Source organism: Coturnix japonica, unplaced genomic scaffold (assembly GCF_054131305.1).
Source record: "Coturnix japonica strain WE unplaced genomic scaffold, WE-NBRP24 Scf124, whole genome shotgun sequence".
In the NCBI taxonomy this organism is placed as follows: domain Eukaryota; kingdom Metazoa; phylum Chordata; class Aves; order Galliformes; family Phasianidae; genus Coturnix; species Coturnix japonica.
In genome coordinates, this window is record NW_028189027.1 from 3,662 (window position 1) to 31,455 (window position 27,794).

A 27,794-nucleotide genomic window follows, 5' to 3' on the forward strand; every position below is an offset into this window, starting at 1 on the left:
TTCATTCTTATCTCCTCCTTTATTTGAATGAATAAAGATGAATGAATGAATGAAAGCCCCGCCCACTTCCGATTGTGACGTCATGACCACGCCCACTTCTTCAAGCACCAATCCGGATCCAGCCCAGCAGCGCAAGCCCCGCCCCCCACAAGCCGAGAACCAATAGCTGCGGGGCCAAGGGGAGGAGCCTCCGGGGGGCGTGGTCAGCGGGTGGGCGGGGCCTGAGAGACAAGGGGGCGTGGTCACTCATAGGCCACGCCTCCTTTGAGCCCCATAGGGAACAATGGGGAGATACAATGGGGTCTCTATGGGGTTCTATGGGGCACAATAGGGCACTATGGGACAGGATGGGTTCTATGGGGCACAATGGGGTGCTATGGGGTCTCTGGGGCGATATGGGGTCTATATGGAGAACACAGTGGGGTTCTATGGGGTCTCTATGGGGCAGAAAAGGGGCTCTATGGTGCACAATGGGGCTCTATGGGGTCTCTATGGGGCACAATGGGGTTTCTATAGGGCACAATGGGTTTCTATGGGGCACTATGGGGCACAATGGGGTCTCTATGGGGTCTCTATGAGGTACAATGGGGCGCTATGGGGCAGAATGGGGTTCTATGGGGCACAATGGAGTCTCTATGGGGTTCTATGGGGTCTCTATGAGGCACTATGGGTCTCTATGGGGTCTCTATGGGGCGCTATGGGGCACAATGGGGCTCTATGGGGTCTCTATGGGGCACAATGGGGTTCTATGGGGCACTATGGGGCACTATGGGGTCTCTATGGGGTCTCTGGGGCGCTATGGGGTCTCTATGGGGCACAATGGGTCTCTATGGGGCGCTATGGGGCAAAATGGGGTCTCTATAGGGCACAGTGGGGGGCTATGGGGCACAATGAGGTTCTATGGAGTCTCTATGGGGCACAATGGGGCCTATATGGGGTCTCTATGGGGCACAATGGGGTATCTATGGGGTCTCTATGGGGCACTATGGGGCAGAATGGGGTCTCTATGGGGCACTATGGGGCACAATGGGGTCTCTATGGGGTCTCTATGAGGTACAATGGGGCGCTATGGGGCAGAATGGGGTTCTATGGGGCACAATGGAGTCTCTATGGGGTTCTATGGGGTCTCTATGAGGCACTATGGGTCTCTATGGGGTCTCTATGGGGCGCTATGGGGCACAATGGGGCTCTATGGGGTCTCTATGGGGCACAATGGGGTTCTATGGGGCACTATGGGGCACTATGGGGTCTCTATGGGGTCTCTGGGGCGCTATGGGGTCTCTATGGGGCACAATGGGTCTCTATGGGGTCTCTATGGGGCGCTATGGGGCAAAATGGGGTCTCTATAGGGCACAGTGGGGGGCTATGGGGCACAATGAGGTTCTATGGAGTCTCTATGGGGCACAATGGGGCCTATATGGGGTCTCTATGGGGCACAATGGGGTATCTATGGGGTCTCTATGCGGCGCTATGGGGCACAATGGGGTTCTATGGGGCTCAATGGAGTGGTATGGGGCACAATGAGGTTCTATGGGGTCTTTATGGGGCACTATGGGGCCTATATGGGGTCTCTATGGGGCACAATGGGGTATCTATGGGGTCTCTATGCGGCGCTATGGGGCACAATGGGGTTCTATGGGGTCTTTATGGAGCACTATGGGGCCTATATGGGGTCTCTATGGGGCACTATGGGGCACAATGGCGTATCTATGGGGTCTCTATGTGGCGCTATGGGGCACAATGGGGTTCTATGGGGCTCAATGGGGTGGTATGGGGCACAATGGGGTTCTATGGGGTCTTTATGGGGCACAATGGGGTTCTATGGGGTCTCTATGGGGCACAAAGGGGCGCTATGGGGCAGAATGGGGTCTCTATGGGGCACAATGGGGTTCTATGGGGTCTCTATGGGGCGCTATGGGGCACAATGGGTCTCTATGGGGCACTATGGGGTCTCTATGGGTCGCTATGGGGTCTCTATGGGGCACTATGGGGTCTCTATGGGGCGCTATGGGGCACAATGAGGTTCTATGGGGTATCTATGGGGCGCTATGGGGCACTATGGGGTCTCTATGGGGCACTATGGGGCACTATGGGGCACTATGGGGTCTCTATGGGGCACAATGGGGTCTCTATAGGGCACAATAAGGCACAATGGGGTTCTATGGGGTCTCTATGGGGTGCTATGGGGCACAATGGGGTCTCTATAGGGCACAATGGGTCTCTATGGGGTCTCTATGGGTCGCTATGGGTCTCACCTATCCAGTAGCTCCTGTGGGCGTGGCCAAGGCTGCGTGAAACGTGATTGGTCAACATTAGGCTCCGCCCACTCTAAAGCCACGCCCCCTATATAAGCCCCCCCCATAGCAGAGGCCACGCCCCTTAATCGTGATTGGCTCCACTCACATTTAATCCCCGCCCCCTTCTAAGCCACGCTGATTGTGATTGGCTCAAGGCCCCGCCCCTCATTGCGATTGGCTCCGCCCCCCCCAACTCACCTCCTGGTCCATGGGGGCGTGGTCAAGGCCTAAAGGGGGCGGAGCCAAAGGTTTGTGGGCGTGGCCTCATTGAAGCCCCGCCCATTTTTGTCCTGTTTGGCTCCGCCCCCTTTTCTCACCTTCTTCCTCTTCTTCCTCTTCCTCTTCCGGGGGGGCTGGGGGGGGGTCACGTGACCATGGGGTTATGGGGCAGCTATGGGGCAGTTATGGGGTATCTATGGGGCAGCTATGGGGCAGCTATGGGGTATCTATGGGGCAGCTATGGGGTATCTATGGGGCGGTTATGGGGTATCTATGGGGCAGCTATGGGGTATCTATGGGGCAGCTATGGGGTATCTATGGGGCGGTTATGGGGTGGTTATGGGGCAGCTATGGGGTATCTATGGGGCAGCTATGGGGTATCTATGGGGCAGCTATGGGGTATCTATGGGGCAGCTATGGGGTATCTATGGGGCGGTTATGGGGTGGTTATGGGGCAGCTATGGGGTATCTATGGGGCAGCTATGGGGTATCTATGGGGCAGCTATGGGGCAGCTATGGGGCAGCTATGGGGTATCTATGGGGTATCTATGGGGCAGCTATGGGGTGTCTATGGGGCAGCTATGGGGTATCTATGGGGCAGCTATGGGGTGTCTATGGGGTGTCTATGGGGCAGCTATGGGGTGTCTATGGGGCAGCTATGGGGTATCTATGGGGTATCTATGGGGCAGCTATGGGGTGTCTATGGGGCAGCTATGGGGTATCTATGGGGCAGCTATGGGGTGTCTATGGGGTGTCTATGGGGCAGCTATGGGGTGTCTATGGGGCAGCTATGGGGCAGCTATGGGGTATCTATGGGGTATCTATGGGGCAGCTATGGGGTGTCTATGGGGCAGCTATGGGGTATCTATGGGGCAGCTATGGGGTATCTATGGGGTGTCTATGGGGCAGCTATGGGGTGTCTATGGGGCAGCTATGGGGCAGCTATGGGGTATCTATGGGGTATCTATGGGGCAGCTATGGGGTGTCTATGGGGCAGCTATGGGGCAGCTATGGGGCAGCTATGGGGTGTCTATGGGGCAGCTATGGGGCAGCTATGGGGCAGTTATGGGGTAGCTATAGGGCAGCTATGGGGCAGCTATGGGGCAGCTATGGGGCAGCTATGGGGCAGCTATGGGGTGTCTATGGGGCAGTTATGGGGCAGCTATGGGGTTGTTATGGGGCAGCTATGGGGCAGCTATGGGGCAGGTATGGGGCAGCTATGGGGCAGCTATGGGGCAGCTATAGGGCAGCTATGGGGTTGTTATGGGGCAGCTATGGGGCAGCTATGGGGTTGTTATGGGGCAGCTATGGGGCAGCTATGGGGCAGGTATGGGGCAGCTATGGGGCAGCTATGGGGCAGCTATGGGCAGCTATAGGGCAGGTATGGGGTTGTTATGGGGCAGCTATGGGGCAGCTATGGGGTTGTTATGGGGCAGGTATGGGGCAGCTATAGGGCAGCTATGGGGTTGTTATGGGGCAGCTATGGGGCAGCTATGGGGTATCTATGGGGCAGCCATGGGGCAGCTATGGGGTATCTATGGGGTGTCTATGGGGCAGCTATGGGGTATCTATGGGGCAGCTATGGGGTATCTATGGGGCAGCTATGGGGCAGCTATGGGGTATCTATGGGGCAGCTATGGGGTATCTATGGGGCGGTTATGGGGTGGTTATGGGGCAGCTATGGGGTATCTATGGGGCAGCTATGGGGCAGCTATGGGGCAGCTATGGGGTATCTATGGGGTATCTATGGGGCAGCTATGGGGTGTCTATGGGGCAGCTATGGGGTATCTATGGGGCAGCTATGGGGTGTCTATGGGGTGTCTATGGGGCAGCTATGGGGTGTCTATGGGGCAGCTATGGGGTATCTATGGGGTATCTATGGGGCAGCTATGGGGTGTCTATGGGGCAGCTATGGGGTATCTATGGGGCAGCTATGGGGTGTCTATGGGGTGTCTATGGGGCAGCTATGGGGTGTCTATGGGGCAGCTATGGGGCAGCTATGGGGTATCTATGGGGTATCTATGGGGCAGCTATGGGGTGTCTATGGGGCAGCTATGGGGTATCTATGGGGCAGCTATGGGGTATCTATGGGGTGTCTATGGGGCAGCTATGGGGTGTCTATGGGGCAGCTATGGGGCAGCTATGGGGTATCTATGGGGTATCTATGGGGCAGCTATGGGGTGTCTATGGGGCAGCTATGGGGCAGCTATGGGGCAGCTATGGGGTGTCTATGGGGCAGCTATGGGGCAGCTATGGGGCAGTTATGGGGTAGCTATAGGGCAGCTATGGGGCAGCTATGGGGCAGCTATGGGGCAGCTATGGGGCAGCTATGGGGTGTCTATGGGGCAGTTATGGGGCAGCTATGGGGTTGTTATGGGGCAGCTATGGGGCAGCTATGGGGCAGGTATGGGGCAGCTATGGGGCAGCTATGGGGCAGCTATAGGGCAGCTATGGGGTTGTTATGGGGCAGCTATGGGGCAGCTATGGGGTTGTTATGGGGCAGCTATGGGGCAGCTATGGGGCAGGTATGGGGCAGCTATGGGGTTGTTATGGGGCAGCTATGGGCAGCTATAGGGCAGGTATGGGGTTGTTATGGGGCAGCTATGGGGCAGCTATGGGGTTGTTATGGGGCAGGTATGGGGCAGCTATAGGGCAGCTATGGGGTTGTTATGGGGCAGCTATGGGGCAGCTATGGGGTATCTATGGGGCAGCCATGGGGCAGCTATGGGGTATCTATGGGGTGTCTATGGGGCAGCTATGGGGTATCTATGGGGCAGCTATGGGGTATCTATGGGGCAGCTATGGGGCAGCTATGGGGTATCTATGGGGCAGCTATGGGGTATCTATGGGGCAGCTATGGGGCAGCTATGGGGTATCTATGGGGCAGCTATGGGGCAGCTATGGGTTATCTATGGGGCAGCTATGGGGTATCTATGGGGCAGTTATGGGGCAGCTATGGGGTATCTATGGGGCAGCTATGGGGTATCTATGGGGCAGCTATGGGGCAGCTATGGGGTATCTATGGGGCAGCTATGGGGCAGCTATGGGGCAGCTATGGGGCAGCTATGGGGCAGCTATGGGGTATCTATGGGGCAGCTATGGGGCAGCTATGGGGTATCTATGGGGCAGCTATGGGGCAGCTATGGGGTATCTATGGGGCAGCCATGGGGCAGCTATGGGGTATCTATGGGGTGTCTATGGGGCAGCTATGGGGTATCTATGGGGCGGTTATGGGGTGGTTATGGGGCAGCTATGGGGTATCTATGGGGCAGCTATGGGGCAGCTATGGGGCAGCTATGGGGTATCTATGGGGTATCTATGGGGCAGCTATGGGGTGTCTATGGGGCAGCTATGGGGTATCTATGGGGCAGCTATGGGGTATCTATGGGGTGTCTATGGGGCAGCTATGGGGTGTCTATGGGGTGTCTATGGGGCAGCTATGGGGTGTCTATGGGGCAGCTATGGGGTATCTATGGGGTATCTATGGGGCAGCTATGGGGTGTCTATGGGGCAGCTATGGGGTATCTATGGGGCAGCTATGGGGTGTCTATGGGGTGTCTATGGGGCAGCTATGGGGTGTCTATGGGGCAGCTATGGGGTATCTATGGGGTATCTATGGGGCAGCTATGGGGTGTCTATGGGGCAGCTATGGGGCAGCTATGGGGCAGCTATGGGGTGTCTATGGGGCAGCTATGGGGCAGCTATGGGGCAGTTATGGGGTAGCTATAGGGCAGCTATGGGGCAGCTATGGGGCAGCTATGGGGCAGCTATGGGGCAGCTATGGGGTGTCTATGGGGCAGTTATGGGGCAGCTATGGGGTTGTTATGGGGCAGCTATGGGGCAGCTATGGGGCAGGTATGGGGCAGCTATGGGGCAGCTATGGGGCAGCTATAGGGCAGCTATGGGGTTGTTATGGGGCAGCTATGGGGCAGCTATGGGGTTGTTATGGGGCAGCTATGGGGCAGCTATGGGGCAGGTATGGGGCAGCTATGGGGCAGCTATGGGGTGTCTATGGGGCAGTTATGGGGCAGCTATGGGGTTGTTATGGGGCAGCTATGGGGCAGCTATGGGGCAGGTATGGGGCAGCTATGGGGCAGCTATGGGGCAGCTATAGGGCAGCTATGGGGTTGTTATGGGGCAGCTATGGGGCAGCTATGGGGTTGTTATGGGGCAGCTATGGGGCAGCTATGGGGCAGGTATGGGGCAGCTATGGGGCAGCTATGGGGCAGCTATGGGCAGCTATAGGGCAGGTATGGGGTTGTTATGGGGCAGCTATGGGGCAGCTATGGGGTTGTTATGGGGCAGGTATGGGGCAGCTATAGGGCAGCTATGGGGTTGTTATGGGGCAGCTATGGGGCAGCTATGGGGTATCTATGGGGCAGCCATGGGGCAGCTATGGGGTATCTATGGGGTGTCTATGGGGCAGCTATGGGGTATCTATGGGGCAGCTATGGGGTATCTATGGGGCAGCTATGGGGCAGCTATGGGGTATCTATGGGGCAGCTATGGGGTATCTATGGGGCGGTTATGGGGTGGTTATGGGGCAGCTATGGGGTATCTATGGGGCAGCTATGGGGCAGCTATGGGGCAGCTATGGGGTATCTATGGGGTATCTATGGGGCAGCTATGGGGTGTCTATGGGGCAGCTATGGGGTATCTATGGGGCAGCTATGGGGTGTCTATGGGGTGTCTATGGGGCAGCTATGGGGTGTCTATGGGGCAGCTATGGGGTATCTATGGGGTATCTATGGGGCAGCTATGGGGTGTCTATGGGGCAGCTATGGGGTATCTATGGGGCAGCTATGGGGTGTCTATGGGGTGTCTATGGGGCAGCTATGGGGTGTCTATGGGGCAGCTATGGGGCAGCTATGGGGTATCTATGGGGTATCTATGGGGCAGCTATGGGGTGTCTATGGGGCAGCTATGGGGTATCTATGGGGCAGCTATGGGGTATCTATGGGGTGTCTATGGGGCAGCTATGGGGTGTCTATGGGGCAGCTATGGGGCAGCTATGGGGTATCTATGGGGTATCTATGGGGCAGCTATGGGGTATCTATGGGGCAGCTATGGGGCAGCTATGGGGTATCTATGGGGCAGCTATGGGGTATCTATGGGGCAGCTATGGGGCAGCTATGGGGTATCTATGGGGCAGCTATGGGGCAGCTATGGGTTATCTATGGGGCAGCTATGGGGTATCTATGGGGCAGTTATGGGGCAGCTATGGGGTATCTATGGGGCAGCTATGGGGTATCTATGGGGCAGCTATGGGGCAGCTATGGGGTATCTATGGGGCAGCTATGGGGCAGCTATGGGGCAGCTATGGGGCAGCTATGGGGTATCTATGGGGCAGCTATGGGGCAGCTATGGGGTATCTATGGGGCAGCTATGGGGCAGCTATGGGGTATCTATGGGGCAGCCATGGGGCAGCTATGGGGTATCTATGGGGTGTCTATGGGGCAGCTATGGGGTATCTATGGGGCGGTTATGGGGTGGTTATGGGGCAGCTATGGGGTATCTATGGGGCAGCTATGGGGCAGCTATGGGGCAGCTATGGGGTATCTATGGGGTATCTATGGGGCAGCTATGGGGTGTCTATGGGGCAGCTATGGGGTATCTATGGGGCAGCTATGGGGTATCTATGGGGTGTCTATGGGGCAGCTATGGGGTGTCTATGGGGTGTCTATGGGGCAGCTATGGGGTGTCTATGGGGCAGCTATGGGGTATCTATGGGGTATCTATGGGGCAGCTATGGGGTGTCTATGGGGCAGCTATGGGGTATCTATGGGGCAGCTATGGGGTGTCTATGGGGTGTCTATGGGGCAGCTATGGGGTGTCTATGGGGCAGCTATGGGGCAGCTATGGGGTATCTATGGGGTATCTATGGGGCAGCTATGGGGTGTCTATGGGGCAGCTATGGGGCAGCTATGGGGCAGCTATGGGGTGTCTATGGGGCAGCTATGGGGCAGCTATGGGGCAGTTATGGGGTAGCTATAGGGCAGCTATGGGGCAGCTATGGGGCAGCTATGGGGCAGCTATGGGGCAGCTATGGGGTGTCTATGGGGCAGTTATGGGGCAGCTATGGGGTTGTTATGGGGCAGCTATGGGGCAGCTATGGGGCAGGTATGGGGCAGCTATGGGGCAGCTATGGGGCAGCTATAGGGCAGCTATGGGGTTGTTATGGGGCAGCTATGGGGCAGCTATGGGGTTGTTATGGGGCAGCTATGGGGCAGCTATGGGGCAGGTATGGGGCAGCTATGGGGTTGTTATGGGGCAGCTATGGGCAGCTATAGGGCAGGTATGGGGTTGTTATGGGGCAGCTATGGGGCAGCTATGGGGTTGTTATGGGGCAGGTATGGGGCAGCTATAGGGCAGCTATGGGGTTGTTATGGGGCAGCTATGGGGCAGCTATGGGGTATCTATGGGGCAGCCATGGGGCAGCTATGGGGTATCTATGGGGTGTCTATGGGGCAGCTATGGGGTATCTATGGGGCAGCTATGGGGTATCTATGGGGCAGCTATGGGGCAGCTATGGGGTATCTATGGGGCAGCTATGGGGTATCTATGGGGCAGCTATGGGGCAGCTATGGGGTATCTATGGGGCAGCTATGGGGCAGCTATGGGTTATCTATGGGGCAGCTATGGGGTATCTATGGGGCAGTTATGGGGCAGCTATGGGGTATCTATGGGGCAGCTATGGGGTATCTATGGGGCAGCTATGGGGCAGCTATGGGGTATCTATGGGGCAGCTATGGGGCAGCTATGGGGCAGCTATGGGGCAGCTATGGGGCAGCTATGGGGTATCTATGGGGCAGCTATGGGGCAGCTATGGGGTATCTATGGGGCAGCTATGGGGCAGCTATGGGGTATCTATGGGGCAGCCATGGGGCAGCTATGGGGTATCTATGGGGTGTCTATGGGGCAGCTATGGGGTATCTATGGGGCGGTTATGGGGTGGTTATGGGGCAGCTATGGGGTATCTATGGGGCAGCTATGGGGCAGCTATGGGGCAGCTATGGGGTATCTATGGGGTATCTATGGGGCAGCTATGGGGTGTCTATGGGGCAGCTATGGGGTATCTATGGGGCAGCTATGGGGTGTCTATGGGGTGTCTATGGGGCAGCTATGGGGTGTCTATGGGGCAGCTATGGGGTATCTATGGGGTATCTATGGGGCAGCTATGGGGTGTCTATGGGGCAGCTATGGGGTATCTATGGGGCAGCTATGGGGTGTCTATGGGGTGTCTATGGGGCAGCTATGGGGTGTCTATGGGGCAGCTATGGGGCAGCTATGGGGTATCTATGGGGTATCTATGGGGCAGCTATGGGGTGTCTATGGGGCAGCTATGGGGTATCTATGGGGCAGCTATGGGGTATCTATGGGGTGTCTATGGGGCAGCTATGGGGTGTCTATGGGGCAGCTATGGGGCAGCTATGGGGTATCTATGGGGTATCTATGGGGCAGCTATGGGGTGTCTATGGGGCAGCTATGGGGCAGCTATGGGGCAGCTATGGGGTGTCTATGGGGCAGCTATGGGGCAGCTATGGGGCAGTTATGGGGTAGCTATAGGGCAGCTATGGGGCAGCTATGGGGCAGCTATGGGGCAGCTATGGGGCAGCTATGGGGTGTCTATGGGGCAGTTATGGGGCAGCTATGGGGTTGTTATGGGGCAGCTATGGGGCAGCTATGGGGCAGGTATGGGGCAGCTATGGGGCAGCTATGGGGCAGCTATAGGGCAGCTATGGGGTTGTTATGGGGCAGCTATGGGGCAGCTATGGGGTTGTTATGGGGCAGCTATGGGGCAGCTATGGGGCAGGTATGGGGCAGCTATGGGGTTGTTATGGGGCAGCTATGGGCAGCTATAGGGCAGGTATGGGGTTGTTATGGGGCAGCTATGGGGCAGCTATGGGGTTGTTATGGGGCAGGTATGGGGCAGCTATAGGGCAGCTATGGGGTTGTTATGGGGCAGCTATGGGGCAGCTATGGGGTATCTATGGGGCAGCCATGGGGCAGCTATGGGGTATCTATGGGGTGTCTATGGGGCAGCTATGGGGTATCTATGGGGCAGCTATGGGGTATCTATGGGGCAGCTATGGGGCAGCTATGGGGTATCTATGGGGCAGCTATGGGGTATCTATGGGGCAGCTATGGGGCAGCTATGGGGTATCTATGGGGCAGCTATGGGGCAGCTATGGGTTATCTATGGGGCAGCTATGGGGTATCTATGGGGCAGTTATGGGGCAGCTATGGGGTATCTATGGGGCAGCTATGGGGTATCTATGGGGCAGCTATGGGGCAGCTATGGGGTATCTATGGGGCAGCTATGGGGCAGCTATGGGGCAGCTATGGGGCAGCTATGGGGCAGCTATGGGGTATCTATGGGGCAGCTATGGGGCAGCTATGGGGTATCTATGGGGCAGCTATGGGGCAGCTATGGGGTATCTATGGGGCAGCCATGGGGCAGCTATGGGGTATCTATGGGGTGTCTATGGGGCAGCTATGGGGTATCTATGGGGCGGTTATGGGGTGGTTATGGGGCAGCTATGGGGTATCTATGGGGCAGCTATGGGGCAGCTATGGGGCAGCTATGGGGTATCTATGGGGTATCTATGGGGCAGCTATGGGGTGTCTATGGGGCAGCTATGGGGTATCTATGGGGCAGCTATGGGGCAGCTATGGGGTATCTATGGGGCAGCTATGGGGTATCTATGGGGTTGTTATGGGGCAGCTATGGGGCAGCTATGGGGTTGTTATGGGGCAGGTATGGGGCAGCTATAGGGCAGCTATGGGGTTGTTATGGGGCAGCTATGGGGCAGCTATGGGGTATCTATGGGGCAGCCATGGGGCAGCTATGGGGTATCTATGGGGTGTCTATGGGGCAGCTATGGGGTATCTATGGGGCAGCTATGGGGTATCTATGGGGCAGCTATGGGGCAGCTATGGGGTATCTATGGGGCAGCTATGGGGTATCTATGGGGCAGCTATGGGGCAGCTATGGGGTATCTATGGGGCAGCTATGGGGCAGCTATGGGTTATCTATGGGGCAGCTATGGGGTATCTATGGGGCAGTTATGGGGCAGCTATGGGGTATCTATGGGGCAGCTATGGGGTATCTATGGGGCAGCTATGGGGCAGCTATGGGGTATCTATGGGGCAGCTATGGGGCAGCTATGGGGCAGCTATGGGGCAGCTATGGGGCAGCTATGGGGTATCTATGGGGCAGCTATGGGGCAGCTATGGGGTATCTATGGGGCAGCTATGGGGCAGCTATGGGGTATCTATGGGGCAGCCATGGGGCAGCTATGGGGTATCTATGGGGTGTCTATGGGGCAGCTATGGGGTATCTATGGGGCGGTTATGGGGTGGTTATGGGGCAGCTATGGGGTATCTATGGGGCAGCTATGGGGCAGCTATGGGGCAGCTATGGGGTATCTATGGGGTATCTATGGGGCAGCTATGGGGTGTCTATGGGGCAGCTATGGGGTATCTATGGGGCAGCTATGGGGTGTCTATGGGGTGTCTATGGGGCAGCTATGGGGTGTCTATGGGGCAGCTATGGGGTATCTATGGGGTATCTATGGGGCAGCTATGGGGTGTCTATGGGGCAGCTATGGGGTATCTATGGGGCAGCTATGGGGTGTCTATGGGGTGTCTATGGGGCAGCTATGGGGTGTCTATGGGGCAGCTATGGGGCAGCTATGGGGTATCTATGGGGTATCTATGGGGCAGCTATGGGGTGTCTATGGGGCAGCTATGGGGTATCTATGGGGCAGCTATGGGGTATCTATGGGGTGTCTATGGGGCAGCTATGGGGTGTCTATGGGGCAGCTATGGGGCAGCTATGGGGTATCTATGGGGTATCTATGGGGCAGCTATGGGGTGTCTATGGGGCAGCTATGGGGCAGCTATGGGGCAGCTATGGGGTGTCTATGGGGCAGCTATGGGGCAGCTATGGGGCAGTTATGGGGTAGCTATAGGGCAGCTATGGGGCAGCTATGGGGCAGCTATGGGGCAGCTATGGGGCAGCTATGGGGTGTCTATGGGGCAGTTATGGGGCAGCTATGGGGTTGTTATGGGGCAGCTATGGGGCAGCTATGGGGCAGGTATGGGGCAGCTATGGGGCAGCTATGGGGCAGCTATAGGGCAGCTATGGGGTTGTTATGGGGCAGCTATGGGGCAGCTATGGGGTTGTTATGGGGCAGCTATGGGGCAGCTATGGGGCAGGTATGGGGCAGCTATGGGGTTGTTATGGGGCAGCTATGGGCAGCTATAGGGCAGGTATGGGGTTGTTATGGGGCAGCTATGGGGCAGCTATGGGGTTGTTATGGGGCAGGTATGGGGCAGCTATAGGGCAGCTATGGGGTTGTTATGGGGCAGCTATGGGGCAGCTATGGGGTATCTATGGGGCAGCCATGGGGCAGCTATGGGGTATCTATGGGGTGTCTATGGGGCAGCTATGGGGTATCTATGGGGCAGCTATGGGGTATCTATGGGGCAGCTATGGGGCAGCTATGGGGTATCTATGGGGCAGCTATGGGGTATCTATGGGGCAGCTATGGGGCAGCTATGGGGTATCTATGGGGCAGCTATGGGGCAGCTATGGGTTATCTATGGGGCAGCTATGGGGTATCTATGGGGCAGTTATGGGGCAGCTATGGGGTATCTATGGGGCAGCTATGGGGTATCTATGGGGCAGCTATGGGGCAGCTATGGGGTATCTATGGGGCAGCTATGGGGCAGCTATGGGGCAGCTATGGGGCAGCTATGGGGCAGCTATGGGGTATCTATGGGGCAGCTATGGGGCAGCTATGGGGTATCTATGGGGCAGCTATGGGGCAGCTATGGGGTATCTATGGGGCAGCCATGGGGCAGCTATGGGGTATCTATGGGGTGTCTATGGGGCAGCTATGGGGTATCTATGGGGCAGCTATGGGGTATCTATGGGGCAGCTATGGGGTATCTATGGGGCAGCTATGGGGCAGCTATGGGGCAGCTACGGGGCAGCTATGGGGTATCTATGGGGCAGCTATGGGGTATCTATGGGGCAGCTATGGGGCAGCTATGGGGTATCTATGGGGCAGCTATGGGGCAGCTATGGGGCAGCTATGGGGCAGCTATGGGGTATCTATGGGGCAGCTATGGGGTATCTATGGGGCAGCTATGGGGCAGCTATGGGGTATCTATGGGGCAGCTATGGGGCAGCTATGGGGTATCTATGGGGCAGCCATGGGGCAGCTATGGGGTATCTATGGGGTATCTATGGGGCAGCTATGGGGTATCTATGGGGCAGCTATGGGGTATCTATGGGGCAGCTATGGGGCAGCTATGGGGTATCTATGGGGCAGCTATGGGGTATCTATGGGGCAGCTATGGGGCAGCTATGGGGCAGCTATGGGGCAGCTATGGGGCAGCTATGGGGTATCTATGGGGCAGCCATGGGGCAGCTATGGGGTATCTATGGGGCAGCTATGGGGTATCTATGTGGCAGCTATGGGGTATCTATGGGGCAGCTATGGGGCAGCTATAGGGCAGGTATGGGGTTGTTATGGGGCAGCTATGGGGCAGCTATGGGGTTGTTATGGGGCAGGTATGGGGCAGCTATAGGGCAGCTATGGGGTTGTTATGGGGCAGCTATGGGGCAGCTATGGGGTATCTATGGGGCAGCCATGGGGCAGCTATGGGGTATCTATGGGGTGTCTATGGGGCAGCTATGGGGTATCTATGGGGCAGCTATGGGGTATCTATGGGGCAGCTATGGGGCAGCTATGGGGTATCTATGGGGCAGCTATGGGGTATCTATGGGGCAGCTATGGGGCAGCTATGGGGTATCTATGGGGCAGCTATGGGGTATCTATGGGGCAGCTATGGGGCAGCTATGGGGTATCTATGGGGCAGCTATGGGGCAGCTATGGGTTATCTATGGGGCAGCTATGGGGTATCTATGGGGCAGCTATGGGGCAGCTATGGGGTATCTATGGGGCAGCTATGGGGTATCTATGGGGCAGCTATGGGGCAGCTATGGGGTATCTATGGGGCAGCTATGGGGCAGCTATGGGGCAGCTATGGGGCAGCTATGGGGCAGCTATGGGGTATCTATGGGGCAGCTATGGGGCAGCTATGGGGTATCTATGGGGCAGCTATGGGGCAGCTATGGGGTATCTATGGGGCAGCCATGGGGCAGCTATGGGGTATCTATGGGGTGTCTATGGGGCAGCTATGGGGTATCTATGGGGCAGCTATGGGGTATCTATGGGGCAGCTATGGGGCAGCTATGGGGTCGTTATGGGGTGGTTATGGGGCAGTTATGGGGCACCCACCTGTCCCCCCCCGGCAGCGCCGCTGTCTCTCGTACTCCACGACCTTCAGGTGGTACAGGTTGCGTGTGGGGCCTGCGACCCATAGAGACCCATAGGGACCCATAGAGACCCATAGAGACCCATAGAGACCCATAGGGACCCATAGAGACCCATAGGGACCCATAGGGACCCATAGAGACCCATAGAGACCCATAGGGACCCATAGAGACCCACAGAGACCAATAGGGACCCATAGGGACCCCATAGAGACCCATAACACCCTATAGAGACCCCATAGCAACCCCATTGTGCCCCATAGCGCCCCATAGAGGCACCATACCACCCCACTGTGCCCCATAGAGACCCCATAGAGCCCCATAGCGCCCCACAGAGACACCATTGTGCCCCATAGAGACCCCATTGTGCCCCATAGCGCCCCATAGAGGCCCCATACCACCCCACTGTGCCCCATAGAGACCCCATAGAGCCCCATAGCGCCCCACAGAGACACCATTGTGCCCCATAGAGACCCCATAGCGCCCCATAGAGATCCCATTGTGCCCCATAGCACCTCACAGAGCCCCATAAAGCCCCATAGAACCCCATTGTGCCCCATAGAGCCCCATAGAGACCACATTGAGCCCCATAGCGCCCCACAGAGCCCCATAGAGACCCCATACCACCCCATTGTGCCCCATAGAGACCCCATAAAACCCCATAGAGACCCCATAGAACCCCATTGTGCTGCATAGCTCCCCACAGAGACCCATAGTGCCCCATAGAGACCCCATAGAACCCCACTGTGCCCCATAGAGACCCCATAGAGCCCCATAGCGTCCCATAGAGACCCCATTGTGCCCCGTAGAACCCCATTGTGCCCCATAGCGCCCCATAGAGACCCCATAGAGCTCCATTGTGCCCCATAGAGACCCCATAACACCCCATAGAACCCCACAGAGCCCCATAGAGGCCCCACAGAACCCCATAGAGACCCCATAGAACCCCATGGTGCCCCATATTGCCCCATAGAGTCCCATAGAGCCCCATTGTGCCCCATAGAGACCCCATAGAGCCCCATTGTGCCCCATAGAGACCCCATAGAGCCCCATAGAGCCCCATTGTGCCCCATAGAGACCCCATAACACCCCATTGTGCCCCATAGCGCCCCATAGAGGCCCCATACCACCCCACTGTGCCCCATAGAGACCCCATAGAGCCCCACAGAACCCCATTGTGCCCCATAGAGCCCCATAGAGGCCCCATACCACCCCACTGTGCCCCATAGAGACCCCATAGAGCCCCATAGAACCCCATTGTGCCCCATAGAATCCCATAGAGCCCCATAGAGGCCCCATAGAACCCCATAGAGCCCTATAGAGCCCCATTGTGCCCCATAGAGACCCCATAACACCCCATAGAACCCCTCAGAGCCCCATAGAGGCCCCATAGAACCCCATTGAGACCCCATAGAACCCCATGGTGCCCCATAGAGCCCCATAGAGACCCCATAGAGCCCCACAGAGCCCCATAGAGGCCCCATAGAACTCCATAGAGACCCCATAGAACCCCATTGTGCCCCATAGAGCCCCATAGAGACCCCATAGAGCCCCATTGTGCCCCATAGAGACCCCATAGAGCTCCATTGTGCCCCATAGAGACCCCATAGAGCCCCATAGCGCCCCATAGAGACACCATTGTGCACCATGGAGACCCCATAGAGCCCCATAGAATCCCATTGTGCCCCATAGAATCCCATAGAGAACCCATACCACCCCACTGTGCCCCACAGAGACCCCATAACACCCCATAGAGCCCTATAGACACCCCATAGAGCCCCATAGAACCCCATTGTGCCCCATAGAATCCCATAGAGACCCCATACCACCCCACTGTGCCCCATAGAGACCCCATAACACCCCATAGAACCCCACAGAGCCCCATAGAGGCCCCATAGAACCCCATAGAGCCCCATTGTGCCCCATAGAGACCCCATAACACCCCATAGAGCCCCATAGCACCCCATAGAGACACCATTGTGCCCCATAGAGACCCCATAGAGCCCCATAGAGCCCCATTGTGCCCCATAGAGACCCCATAACACCCCATAGAACCCCACAGAGCCCCATAGAGGCCCCATAGAACCCCATAGAGACCCCATAGAACCCCATGGTGCCCCATAGAGCCCCATAGAGGCTCCATAGAACCCCATAGAAACCCATTGTGCCCCATAGAGCCCCATAGAGGCCCCATAGAGCCCCATAGAACCCCATTGTGCCCCATAGAATCCCATAGAGCCCCATAGAGGCCCCATAGAGGCCCATAGCGCCCCATAGAGACACCATTGTGCCCCATAGAGACCCCATAGCACCCCATAGAAACCCATTGTGCCCCATAGAATCCCATAGAGACCCCATAGAGCCCCATAGAGGCCCCATAACACCCCATAGAACCCCACAGAGCCCCATAGAGGCCCCATAGAACCCCACAGAGACCCCATAGAGCCCCATAGAGCCCCATAGAGACCCCATAGAGCCCCATAGAATCCCATTGTGCCCCATAGAATCCCATAGAGACCCCATTGTGCCCCATAGAACCCCATAGAGACCCCATAGAACCCCATTGTGCCCCATAGAGCCCCATAGAGACCCTATAGAGCCCCATAGAACCCCATTGTGCCCCATAGAATCCCATAGAGACCCCATAGAGGCCCCATAGAGACCCCATAACACCCCATAGAGCCCTATAGACACCCCATAGAGCCCCATAGGACCCCATAGAGCCCCATAGAGCCCCATAGAGGCCCCATACCACCCCACTGTGCCCCATAGAGACCCCATAGAGCCCCATAGAACCCCATTGTGCCCCATAGAGCCCCATAGAGCCCCATAGAGCCCCATAGAGGCCCCATAGAACCCCATTGTGCCCCATAGAATCCCATAGTGCCCCATAGAGCCCCATAGAGGCCCCATAGAGACCCCATAACACCCCATAGAGCTCTATAGACACCCTATAGAGCCCCATAGAACCCCATAGTGCCCCATTATGCCCCATAGCGCCCCATAGAGACCCCATACCACCCCATTGTGCCCCATAGAGACCCCATAACACCCCATAGAGCCCTATAGACACCCCATAGAGCCCCATAGAACCCCATAGAGCCCCATAGAGCCCCATAGAGGCCCCATACCACCCCACTGTGCCCCATAGAGACCCCATAGAGCCCCATAGAACCCCATGGTGCCCCATATTGCCCCATAGAGACCCCATAGAGCCCCATAGCACCCCATAGAGACACCATTGTGCCCCACAGAGACCCCATAGAGCCCCATAGAAACCCATTGTGCCCCATAGAATCCCATAGAGACCCCATAGAGCCCCATAGAGGCCCCATAGAACCCCACAGAGACCCATTGTGCCCCATAGAGACCACATAACACCCCATAGAACCCCACAGAGCCCCATAGAACCCCATAGCACCCCATAGAACCCCATGGTGCCCCATAGAGCCCCATAGAGACCCCATAGAGCCCCATAGCGCCCCATAGAGACACCATTGTGCCCCATGGAGACCCCATAGAGCACCATAGAATCCCATTGTGCCCCATAGAATCCCATAGAGACCCCATAGAGCCCCATAGAGGCCCCATAGAGACCCCATAACACCCCATAGAGCCCTATAGACACCCCATAGAGCCCCATAGAGACCCCATAGAGCTCCATTGTGCCCCATAGAGACCCCATAACACCCCATAGAACCCCACAGAGCCCCATAGAGGCCCCATAGAACCCCATAGAGACCCCATAGAACCCCATGGTGCCCCATAGAGCCCCATAGCGCCCCATACCACCCCACTGTGCCCCATAGAGACCCCATAGAGCCCCATAGAACCCCATTGTGCCCCATAGAGACCACATAGAGACCCCATAGAGCCCCATAGAGCCCCATTGTGCCCCATAGAGACCCCATAACACCCCATAGAACCCCACAGAGCCCCATAGAGGCCCCATAGAACCCCATAGAGCCCCATAGAGCCCTATTGTGCCCCATAGAGACCCATAGAGACCCCATAGGACCCCATAGAGCCCCATAGAGCCCCCATAGAGACCCCATAGAGCCCCATAGAACCCCATTGTGCCCCATAGAATCCCATAGAGCCCCATAGAGGCCCCATAGAACCCCACAGAGACCCCATAGGACCCCATAGAGCCCCATAGAGGCCCATAGCGCCCCATAGCGCCACATAGAGACCCCATAGAGCTCCATTGTGCCCCATAGAATCCCATTGTGCCCCATAGAATCCCATAGAGACCCCATAGAGCCCCATTGTGCCCCATAGAATCCCATAGAGCCCCATAGAGACCCCATAGAGCCCTATAGACACCCCATAGAGCCCCACAGAGCCTCATAGAGGCCCCATAGAACCCCATAGAGACCCCATAGAACCCCATAGAGCCCCATTGTGCCCCATAGAGACCCCATAGAGCCCCATAGCGCCCCATAGAGACCCCATTGTGCCCCGTAGAACCCCATAGCGCCCCATAGAGACCCCATAGAGCTCCATTGTGCCCCATAGAGACCCCATAACACCCCATAGAACCCCACAGAGCCCCATAGAGGCCCCATAGAACCCCATAGAGACCACATAGAACCCCATTCTGTCCCATAGAGCCCCATAGAGACCCCATAGAGCCCCATTGTGCCCCATAGCTCCCCACAGAGCCCCATAGCGCCCCATAGAGACACCATTGTGCCCCATAGAACCCCATTGTGCCCCATAGCGCCCCATAGAGACCCCATAGAACTCCATTGTGCCCCATAGAGACCCCATAACACCCCATAGAACCCCACAGAGCCCCATAGAACCCCATTGTGCCCCATAGAGCCCCATAGAGACCCCATAGAGCCCCATAGCGCCCCATAGAGACACCATTGTGCCCCATAGAGACCCCATAGAGCCCCATAGAGCCCCATAGAGGCCCCATACCACCCCACTGTGCCCCATAGAGCCCCATAGAACCCCATTGTGCCCCATAGAATCCCATAGAGACCCCATAGAGCCCCATAGAGGCCCCATAGAACCCCATAGAGCCCCATTGTGCCCCATAGAGACCCCATAACACCCCATAGAGCCCCCATAGAACCCCATTCTGTCCCATAGAGCCCCATAGAGCCCTAGAGAGCCCCATAGAGACCCCATAGAGCCCTATAGAGCCCCATAGAGGCCCCATAGAGGCCCCATAGAACCCCATAGAACCCCATAGAACCCCATAACACCCCATAGAGACCCCATAGAACCCCATGGTGCCCCATAGAGCCCCATAGAGACCCCATAGAGCCCCATAGAATCCCATTGTGCCCCATAGAATCCCATAGAGACCCATAGAATCCCATTGTGCCCCATAGAATCCCATAGAGCCCCATAGAATCCCATTGTGCCCCATAGAACCCCATAGAGACCCCATAGAACCCCATGGCGCACCATAGAGCCCCATAGAGACCCCATAGAGCCCCATAGCACCCCACAGAGACACCATTGTGCCCCATAGAGACCCCATAGAGCCCCATAGAACCCATTGTGCCCCATAGAGCCCCATAGAGGCCCCATACCACCCCACTGTGCCCCATAAAGACCCCATAGAGCCCCATAGAACCCCATTGTGCCCCATAGAATCCCATAGAGCCCCATAGAGGCCCCATACCACCCCACTGTGCCCCATAGAGACCCCATAGAGCCCCATAGAACCCCATTGTGCCCCATAGAATCCCATAGCGCCCCATAGAGACCCCATTGTGCCCCATAGAACCCCATAGAGCCCTATAGACACCCCATAGAGCCCCATAGAATCCCATAGAGCCCCATAGAGGCCCCATAGAACCCCATAGAGCCCCATAGAGCCCCATAGAGGCCCCATACCACCCCACTGTGCCCCATAGAGACCCCATAGAGCCCCATAGAACCCCATAGTGCCCCATAGAATCCCATAGAGACCCCATAGAGCCCCATAGAGGCCCCATAGAACCCCATAGAGCCCCATTGTGCCCCATAGAGACCCCATAACACCCCATAGAACCCCACAGAGCCCCATAGAGGCCCCATAGAACCCCATAGAGACCCCATAGAACCCCATGGTGCCCCATAGAGCCCCATAGAGACCCCATAGAGCCCCATAGCGCCCCATAGAGACGCCATTGTGCCCCGTAGAACCCCATTGTGCCCCATAGCGCCCCATAGAGACCCCATAGAGCTCCATTGTGCCCCATAGAGACCCCATAACACCCCATAGAACCCCACAGAGCCCCATAGAGGCCCCATAGAACCCCATAGAGACCCCATAGGACCCCATGGTGCCCCATAGAGCCCCATAACACCCCATAGAACCCCACAGAGCCCCATAGAGGCCCCATAGAACCCCATAGAGCCCCATAGAGCCCCATTGTGCCCCATAGAGACCCATAGAGACCCCATAGGACCCCATAGAGCCCCATAGAGACCCCATAGAGCCCCATAGAACCCCATTGTGCCCCATAGAATCCCATAGAGACCCCATAGAGCCCCATAGAGACCCCATAGCGCCCCATAGAGCCCCATAGAGGCCCATAGAGGCCCCATAGAACCCCATAGAGACCCCATAGAGACCCATGGTGCCCCATTGTGCCCCATAGAGACCCCATAGAGCCCCATAGCGCCCCATAGAGACCCCATAACACCCCATAGAACCCCACAGAGCCCCATAGAGGCCCCATAGAACCCCATAGAGCCCCATAGAGACCCCATAACACCCCATAGAACCCCATAGAGACCCCATAGAACCCCATAGCGCCCCATAGAGACACCATTGTGCCCCATAGAGACCCCATAGAGCCCCATAGAACCCCACAGAGCCCCATAGAGGCCCCATAGAACCCCATAGAGCCCCATAGAACCCCACTGTGCCCCACAGCGCCCCATAGAGACCCCATAGAGCTCCATTGTGCCCCATAGAGACCCCATAGAGCCCCATAGAGACCCCACTGTGCCCCATAGCGCCTCACAGAGCCCCATAAAGCCCCATAGAACCCCATAGAGACCCCATAGAGCCCCATTGTGCCCCATAGCGCCCCATAGAGACCCCATAGAGCTCCATTGTGCCCCATAGAGACCCCATAACACCCCATAGAGACCCCATAGAACCCCATTGTGCCCCATAGCGCCCCATAGAGACCCCATAGAACCCCACTGTGCCCCATAGAATCCCATAGAGACCCCATATCGCCCCACTGTGCCCCATAGAGACCCCATAACACCCCATAGAGCCCTATAGACACCCCATAGAGCCCCATTGTGCCCCATAGAGCCCCATAGAACCCCATAGCGCCCCATAGCGCCCCATAGAGACACCATTGTGCACCATAGAGACCCCATAGAGCCCCATAGAGACCCCATAGAGCTCCATTGTGCCCCATAGAGACCCCATAACACCCCATAGAACCCCACAGAGCCCCATAGAGGCCCCATAGAACCCCACAGAGCCCCATAGAGGCCCCATAGAGCCCCATAGAACCCCATAGCACCCCATAGAACCCCATTGTGCCCCATAGAATCCCATAGAGACCCCATAGAGCCCCACAGAACCCCATTGTGCCCCATAGCTCCCCACAGAGCCCCATAGAACCCCATTGTGCCCCATAGAATCCCATAGAGCCCCATAGAGGCCCCATAGAGACCCCATAGAGCCCCATAGCGCCCCATAGAGACACCATTGTGCACCATGGAGACCCCATAGAGCCCCATAGAAACCCATTGTGCCCCATAGAATCCCATAGAGACCCCATAGAGCCCCATAGAGGCCCCATAGAGACCCCATAACACCCCATAGAGCCCTATAGACACCCCATAGAGCCCCATAGAGCCCCATAGAGGCCCCATACCACCCCACTGTGCCCCATAGAGACCCCATAGAGCCCCATAGAACCCCATTGAGCCCCATAGAGCCCCATAGAGGCCCCATACCACCCCACTGTGCCCCATAAAGACCCCATAGAGCCACATAGAGACCCCATAGAGACCCCATAGAACCCAATAGAGCCCCATTGTGCCCCATAGAGACCCCATAACACCCCATAGAACCCCTCAGAGCCCCATAGAGGCCCCATAGAACCCCATAGAGCCCCATAGAGCCCCATAGAGGCCCCATACCACCCCACTGTGCCCCATAGAGACCCCACAGAGCCCCATAGAGACCACATAGAACCCCATTGTGCCCCATAGAGACCCCATAGAACCCCATTCTGTCCCATAGAGCCCCATAGAGACCCCATAGAACCCCATATCGCCCCATAGAGGCCCCATGTGTCCCATAGAGACTCCATAACACCCCATAGAGCCCCATAGAAACCCCATAGAACCCCATTCTGTCCCATAGAGCCCCATAGAGACCCCACAGAACCCCATTGTGCCCCATAGCTCCCCATAGAGACCCACAGAGACCCCATAGAATTCCACTGTGCCCCATAGAGACCCCACAGAGCCCCATAGAGACCACATAGAACCCCATTCTGTCCCACAGAGCCCCATAGAGACCCCATAGAACCCCATAGCTCCCCACAGAGCCCCCTAGAGACCCACTGAGACCCCATAGAGACCCCATAGAGACCCATAGAACCCCACAGAGCCCCATAGAGGCCCCATAGAACCCCATGGTGCCCCATAGAGCCCCATAGAGGCCCCATAGAGCCCCATAGAGCCCCATAGAGGCCCCATAGAGCCCCATAGAATCCCATTGTGCCCCATAGAATCCCATAGAGACCCCATAGAGCCCCATAGAGCCCCATAGAGCCCCATAGAGCCCCATAGAGGCCCCATAGAGCCCCATAGAATCCCATTGTGCCCCATAGAATCCCATAGAGACCCCATAGAGCCCCATAGAACCCCATTGTGCCCCATAGAGCCCCATAGAGACCCCATAGAGGCCCCATAGAGACCCCATAACACCCCATAGAGCCCTATAGACACCCCATAGAGCCCCATAGGACCCCATAGAGCCCCATAGAGCCCCATTGTGCCCCATAGAGACCCTATAACACCCCATAGAGACCCCATAGAGCCCCATAGAGGCCCCATAGAACCCCATAGAGCCCTATAGAGCCCCATAGAGCCCCATAGAACCCCATTGTGCCCCATAGAGCCCCATAGAGACCCCATAGAGACCCCATAGAACCCCATTGTGCCCCATAGAGCCCCATAGAGACCCCATAGAGCCCCATAGAACCCCATTGTGCCCCATAGAATCCCATAGAGACCCCATAGAGCCCCATAGAGACCCCATAGAGCCCCACAGAGCCCCATAGAGACCCCATAGAGCCCCATAGAGACCCCATAACACCCCATAGAACCCCATAGAGACCCCATAGAGACCCATAACACCCCATAGAGACCCCATAGGACCCCATAGAGCCCCATAGAGCCCCATAGAACCCCATTGTGCCCCATAGAGACCCCATAGAGCCCCATAGAGGCCCCATAGAACCCCATTGTGCCCCATAGAATCCCATAGAGACCCCATAGAGCCCCATAGAGCCCCATTGTGCCCCATAGAGACCCCATAACACCCCATAGAACCCCACAGAGCCCCATAGAGGCCCCATAGAACCCCATAGAGCCCCATAGAACCCCATGGTGCCCCATAGAGCCCCATAGCGCCCCATACCACCCCACTGTGCCCCATAGAGACCCCATAGAGCCCCATAGAACCCCATTGTGCCCCATAGAGACCACATAGAGCCCCATAGAACCCCATAGAGGCCCCATAGAACCCCATAGAGCCCCATAGTGCCCCATAGAGCCCCATAGAGCCCCATAGAACCCCATTGTGCCCCATAGAGACACCATAGAGCCCCATAGAATCCCATTGTGCCCCATAGAATCCCAGGGACCCCATAGAGCCCCATAGAAACCCATTGTGCCCCATAGAACCCCATAGAGACCCCATAGAACCCCATAACACCCCATAGAGACCCCATAGGACCCCATAGAGCCCCATAGAGGCCCCATAGAGCCCCATAGAGGCCCCATAGAGGCCCATTGTGCCCCATAGAGCCCCATAGAGGCCCCATAGAACCCCATTCTGTCCCATAGAGCCCCATAGAGACCCCATAGAACCCCATTGTGCCCCATAGCGCCCCATAGAGACCCCATACCACCCCATTGTGCCCCATAGAGACCCCATACCACCCCATTGTGCCCCATAGAGACCCCATACCACCCCACTGTGCCCCATAGAGACCCCATAACACCCCATAGAGCCCCATAGAGGCCCCATAGAACCCCATAGAGCCCCATTGTGCCCCATAGAGACCCCATAGAGCCCCATAGAAACCCATTGTGCCCCATAGAGCCCCATAGAGCCCCATAGAGGCCCCATAGAGCCCTATAGAGCCCCATAGAGGCCCCATATCGCCCCCCACCCTCTCTCCCCCTCCGCAGCTTCCTCAGCAGCTCCTCGTCCGTCAAACCCAGGTAGTCCGCCATGACAGTGACGTCATCCGACGGCGCCGCGCGCTTAAATGACGTCACGAACCGAGGGGGGCGGGGTCACGACGGGTTCTCTCCGTTTATTGGCTGCCGCTCCCCACGCCCCGCCCCCTCAACGCGCGTTACGTCACAATCACGGCACGAGACAGACAATAGAAGGGGGCGGGGCTTAGAAATAGTGGGCGGGGCTTTAGAAATGGGCTGGGCCAATGAGAGGGCTGGGATTATGGATAGGGGCGGGGCTTATAAATAAAGGGGCGGGGCTTATAGATGGGCTGGGCCAATGGGGGGCTGGGATTATGGATGGGGGCGGGGCTTATGAATGGGGGCGGGGCCTTGAAAGGGGGCGGGGCTTATAAATAAAGGGCGGGGCTTTAAATGGGCTGGGCCAATGAGAGGGCTGGGATTATGAATAGAGGGCGGAGCTTATGAATGGGGGCGTGGCTTATGAATAGGGGCGGGGCTATAAATAGGGAGGGGCGGGGCTTATGAATAAGGGGCGGGGCTTTAAATGGGCTGGGCCAATGAGAGGGCTGGGATTATGAATAAGGGGCGGGGTTTATGAATAAGTGGGCGGGGCTTACGAATAGGGGCGTGGCCAAGAAGGGGCGGTGCTTATGAATAAGGGGCGGGGCTTAGAAATGGGCTGGGCCAATGAGAGGGTTGGGATTGTGAATAGGGGCGGGGCTTATAAATAAAGGGGCGGGGCTTATAGATGGGCTGGACCAATAGGGGGGCTGGGATTATGAATGGGGGCGGGGCTTATGAATAGGGCGGGGCCTCGAAAGGGGGCGGGGCTTATAAATAAGGGGCGGGGCTTTAAATGGGCTGGGCCAATGAGAGGGCTGGGATTATGAATAAGGGGCGGAGCTTATGAATAAGGGGCGGGGCTATAGATAGGGAGGGGGCGGGGCTTATGAATAAGGGGCGGGGCTTTAAATGGGCTGGGCCAATGAGGGGGCTGGGATTATGAATAAGGGGCGGAGCTTATGAATAAGGGGCGGGGCTATAGATAGGGAGGGGGCGGGGCTTATGAATAAGGGGCGGGGCTTTAAATGGGCTGGGCCAATGAGAGGGCTGGGATTGTGAATAGAGGGCGGAGCTTATGAATAGGGGCGTGGCTTATGAATGGGGGCGTGGCCTCGAAAGGGGGCGGGGCTTATAAATAAGGGGCGGGGCTTTAAATGGGCTGGGCCAATGAGAGGGCTGGGATTATGAATAAGGGGCGGGGTTTGTAATTAGGGGGCGGGGTTATAAATAAGGAGGGGGCGGGGCTTATGAATAAGGGGCGTGGCCACGGGGCACAGCGATGTGGGGCTGGGTGTGGGGCTGCCCTATAGGGATCTATGGGGCTGCTCTATAGGGCTCTATGGGGGCTATGGGGCTGCCCTATAGGGGGGCTATGGGGTAGGGCTATGGGGCAGGGTATGGGGTTGCCCTATAGGGATCTATGGGGCAGGGTATAGGGCTATGGGGCAGAGATATGGGGCTATGGGGCAGGGCTATGGGGCTCTATGGGGCAGGGTGTGGGGCTGCCCTATAGGGGGGCTATGGGGCAGGGTATAGGGTATGGGGCAGGGCTATGGGGCAGGGTATGAGGCTGCCCTATAGGGGCTATGGGGGCTATGGGGCTGCCCTATAGGGGGGCTATGGGGCTGCTCTATAGGGCTCTATGGGGGCTATGGGGCTGCCCTATAGGGGGGCTATGGGGCAGGGCTATGGGGCAGGGTATGGGGTTGCCCTATAGGGATCTATGGGGCAGGGTATAGGGCTATGGGGCAGAGATATGGGGCTATGGGGCAGAGATATGGGGCTCTATGGGGCAGGGTATGGGGCTGCCCTATAGGGGGGCTATGGGGCAGGGCTATGGGGTAGGGTATGGGGTTGCCCTATAGGACTCTATGGGGGCTATGGGGCTGCCCTATAGGGGGGCTTTGGGGCAGGGCTATGGGGCTCTATGGGGCAGGGTATGGGGCTATAGGGCTGAGCTATGGGGCCGGATATGGGGCTGCCCTATAGGGCTCTATGGGGCTGCCCTATAGGGGGGCTATGGGGCAGGGAATAGGGCTATGGGGCAGAGATATGGGGCTATGGGGCAGAGCTATGGGGCTCTATGGGGCAGGGTATGGGGCTATAGGGCTGAGCTATGGGGCAGGGTATGGGGCTGCCCTATAGGGCTCTATGGGGCTGCTTTATAGGGCTCTATGTGGGCTATGGGGCTGCCCTATAGGGGGGCTATGGGGCAGGGTATAGGGCTATAGGGCAGAGATATGGGGCAGGGCTATGGGGCAGGGTATAGGGCTGCCCTATAGGGCTCTATGGGGGCTATAGGGCACAGCTATGGGGCAGGGCTATGGGGCACTATGGGGCAGGGTCCCGCTATGGGGCAGTGGCACGAAGGGGGCGGAGCTTCGGCCCCACAGACAAAACGGACCAATGAGGGAAGAGAGGAGGCGGGGCTTAACTCAAACCCC

General features: G+C 57.3%; 1 protein-coding gene and 1 long non-coding RNA gene across 3 annotated transcripts; one reads left to right on the plus strand and one right to left on the minus strand.

Annotated features, from left to right (window-relative positions):
* LOC146751148 (uncharacterized) lies at window positions 1–25,326 on the minus strand. Of its 2 annotated transcripts, XM_085535464.1 has the most exons (6): window positions 25,254–25,326; window positions 14,831–14,902; window positions 2,615–2,650; window positions 2,496–2,524; window positions 2,256–2,287; window positions 1–221 (listed from the first exon to the last, which is right to left on the minus strand). In XM_085535464.1, the coding sequence occupies exons 1-6, from the start codon at window positions 25,315–25,317 to the stop codon at window positions 101–103; spliced, it is 354 nt and encodes a 117-aa protein (XP_085391590.1). In that variant the 5' UTR covers window positions 25,318–25,326; the 3' UTR covers window positions 1–100. The 2 variants fall into 2 exon arrangements, with proteins under 2 accessions (XP_085391590.1, XP_085391591.1); XM_085535465.1 differs by lacking the exon at window positions 2,615–2,650.
* Window positions 25,282–27,695, plus strand: LOC146751149 (uncharacterized). Its single transcript, XR_014941838.1, has 2 exons — window positions 25,282–27,287; window positions 27,401–27,695. It is a non-coding gene; the product is annotated as an uncharacterized LOC146751149 (long non-coding RNA).
* The last annotated feature ends 99 nt before the right edge of the window (window positions 27,696–27,794 follow it).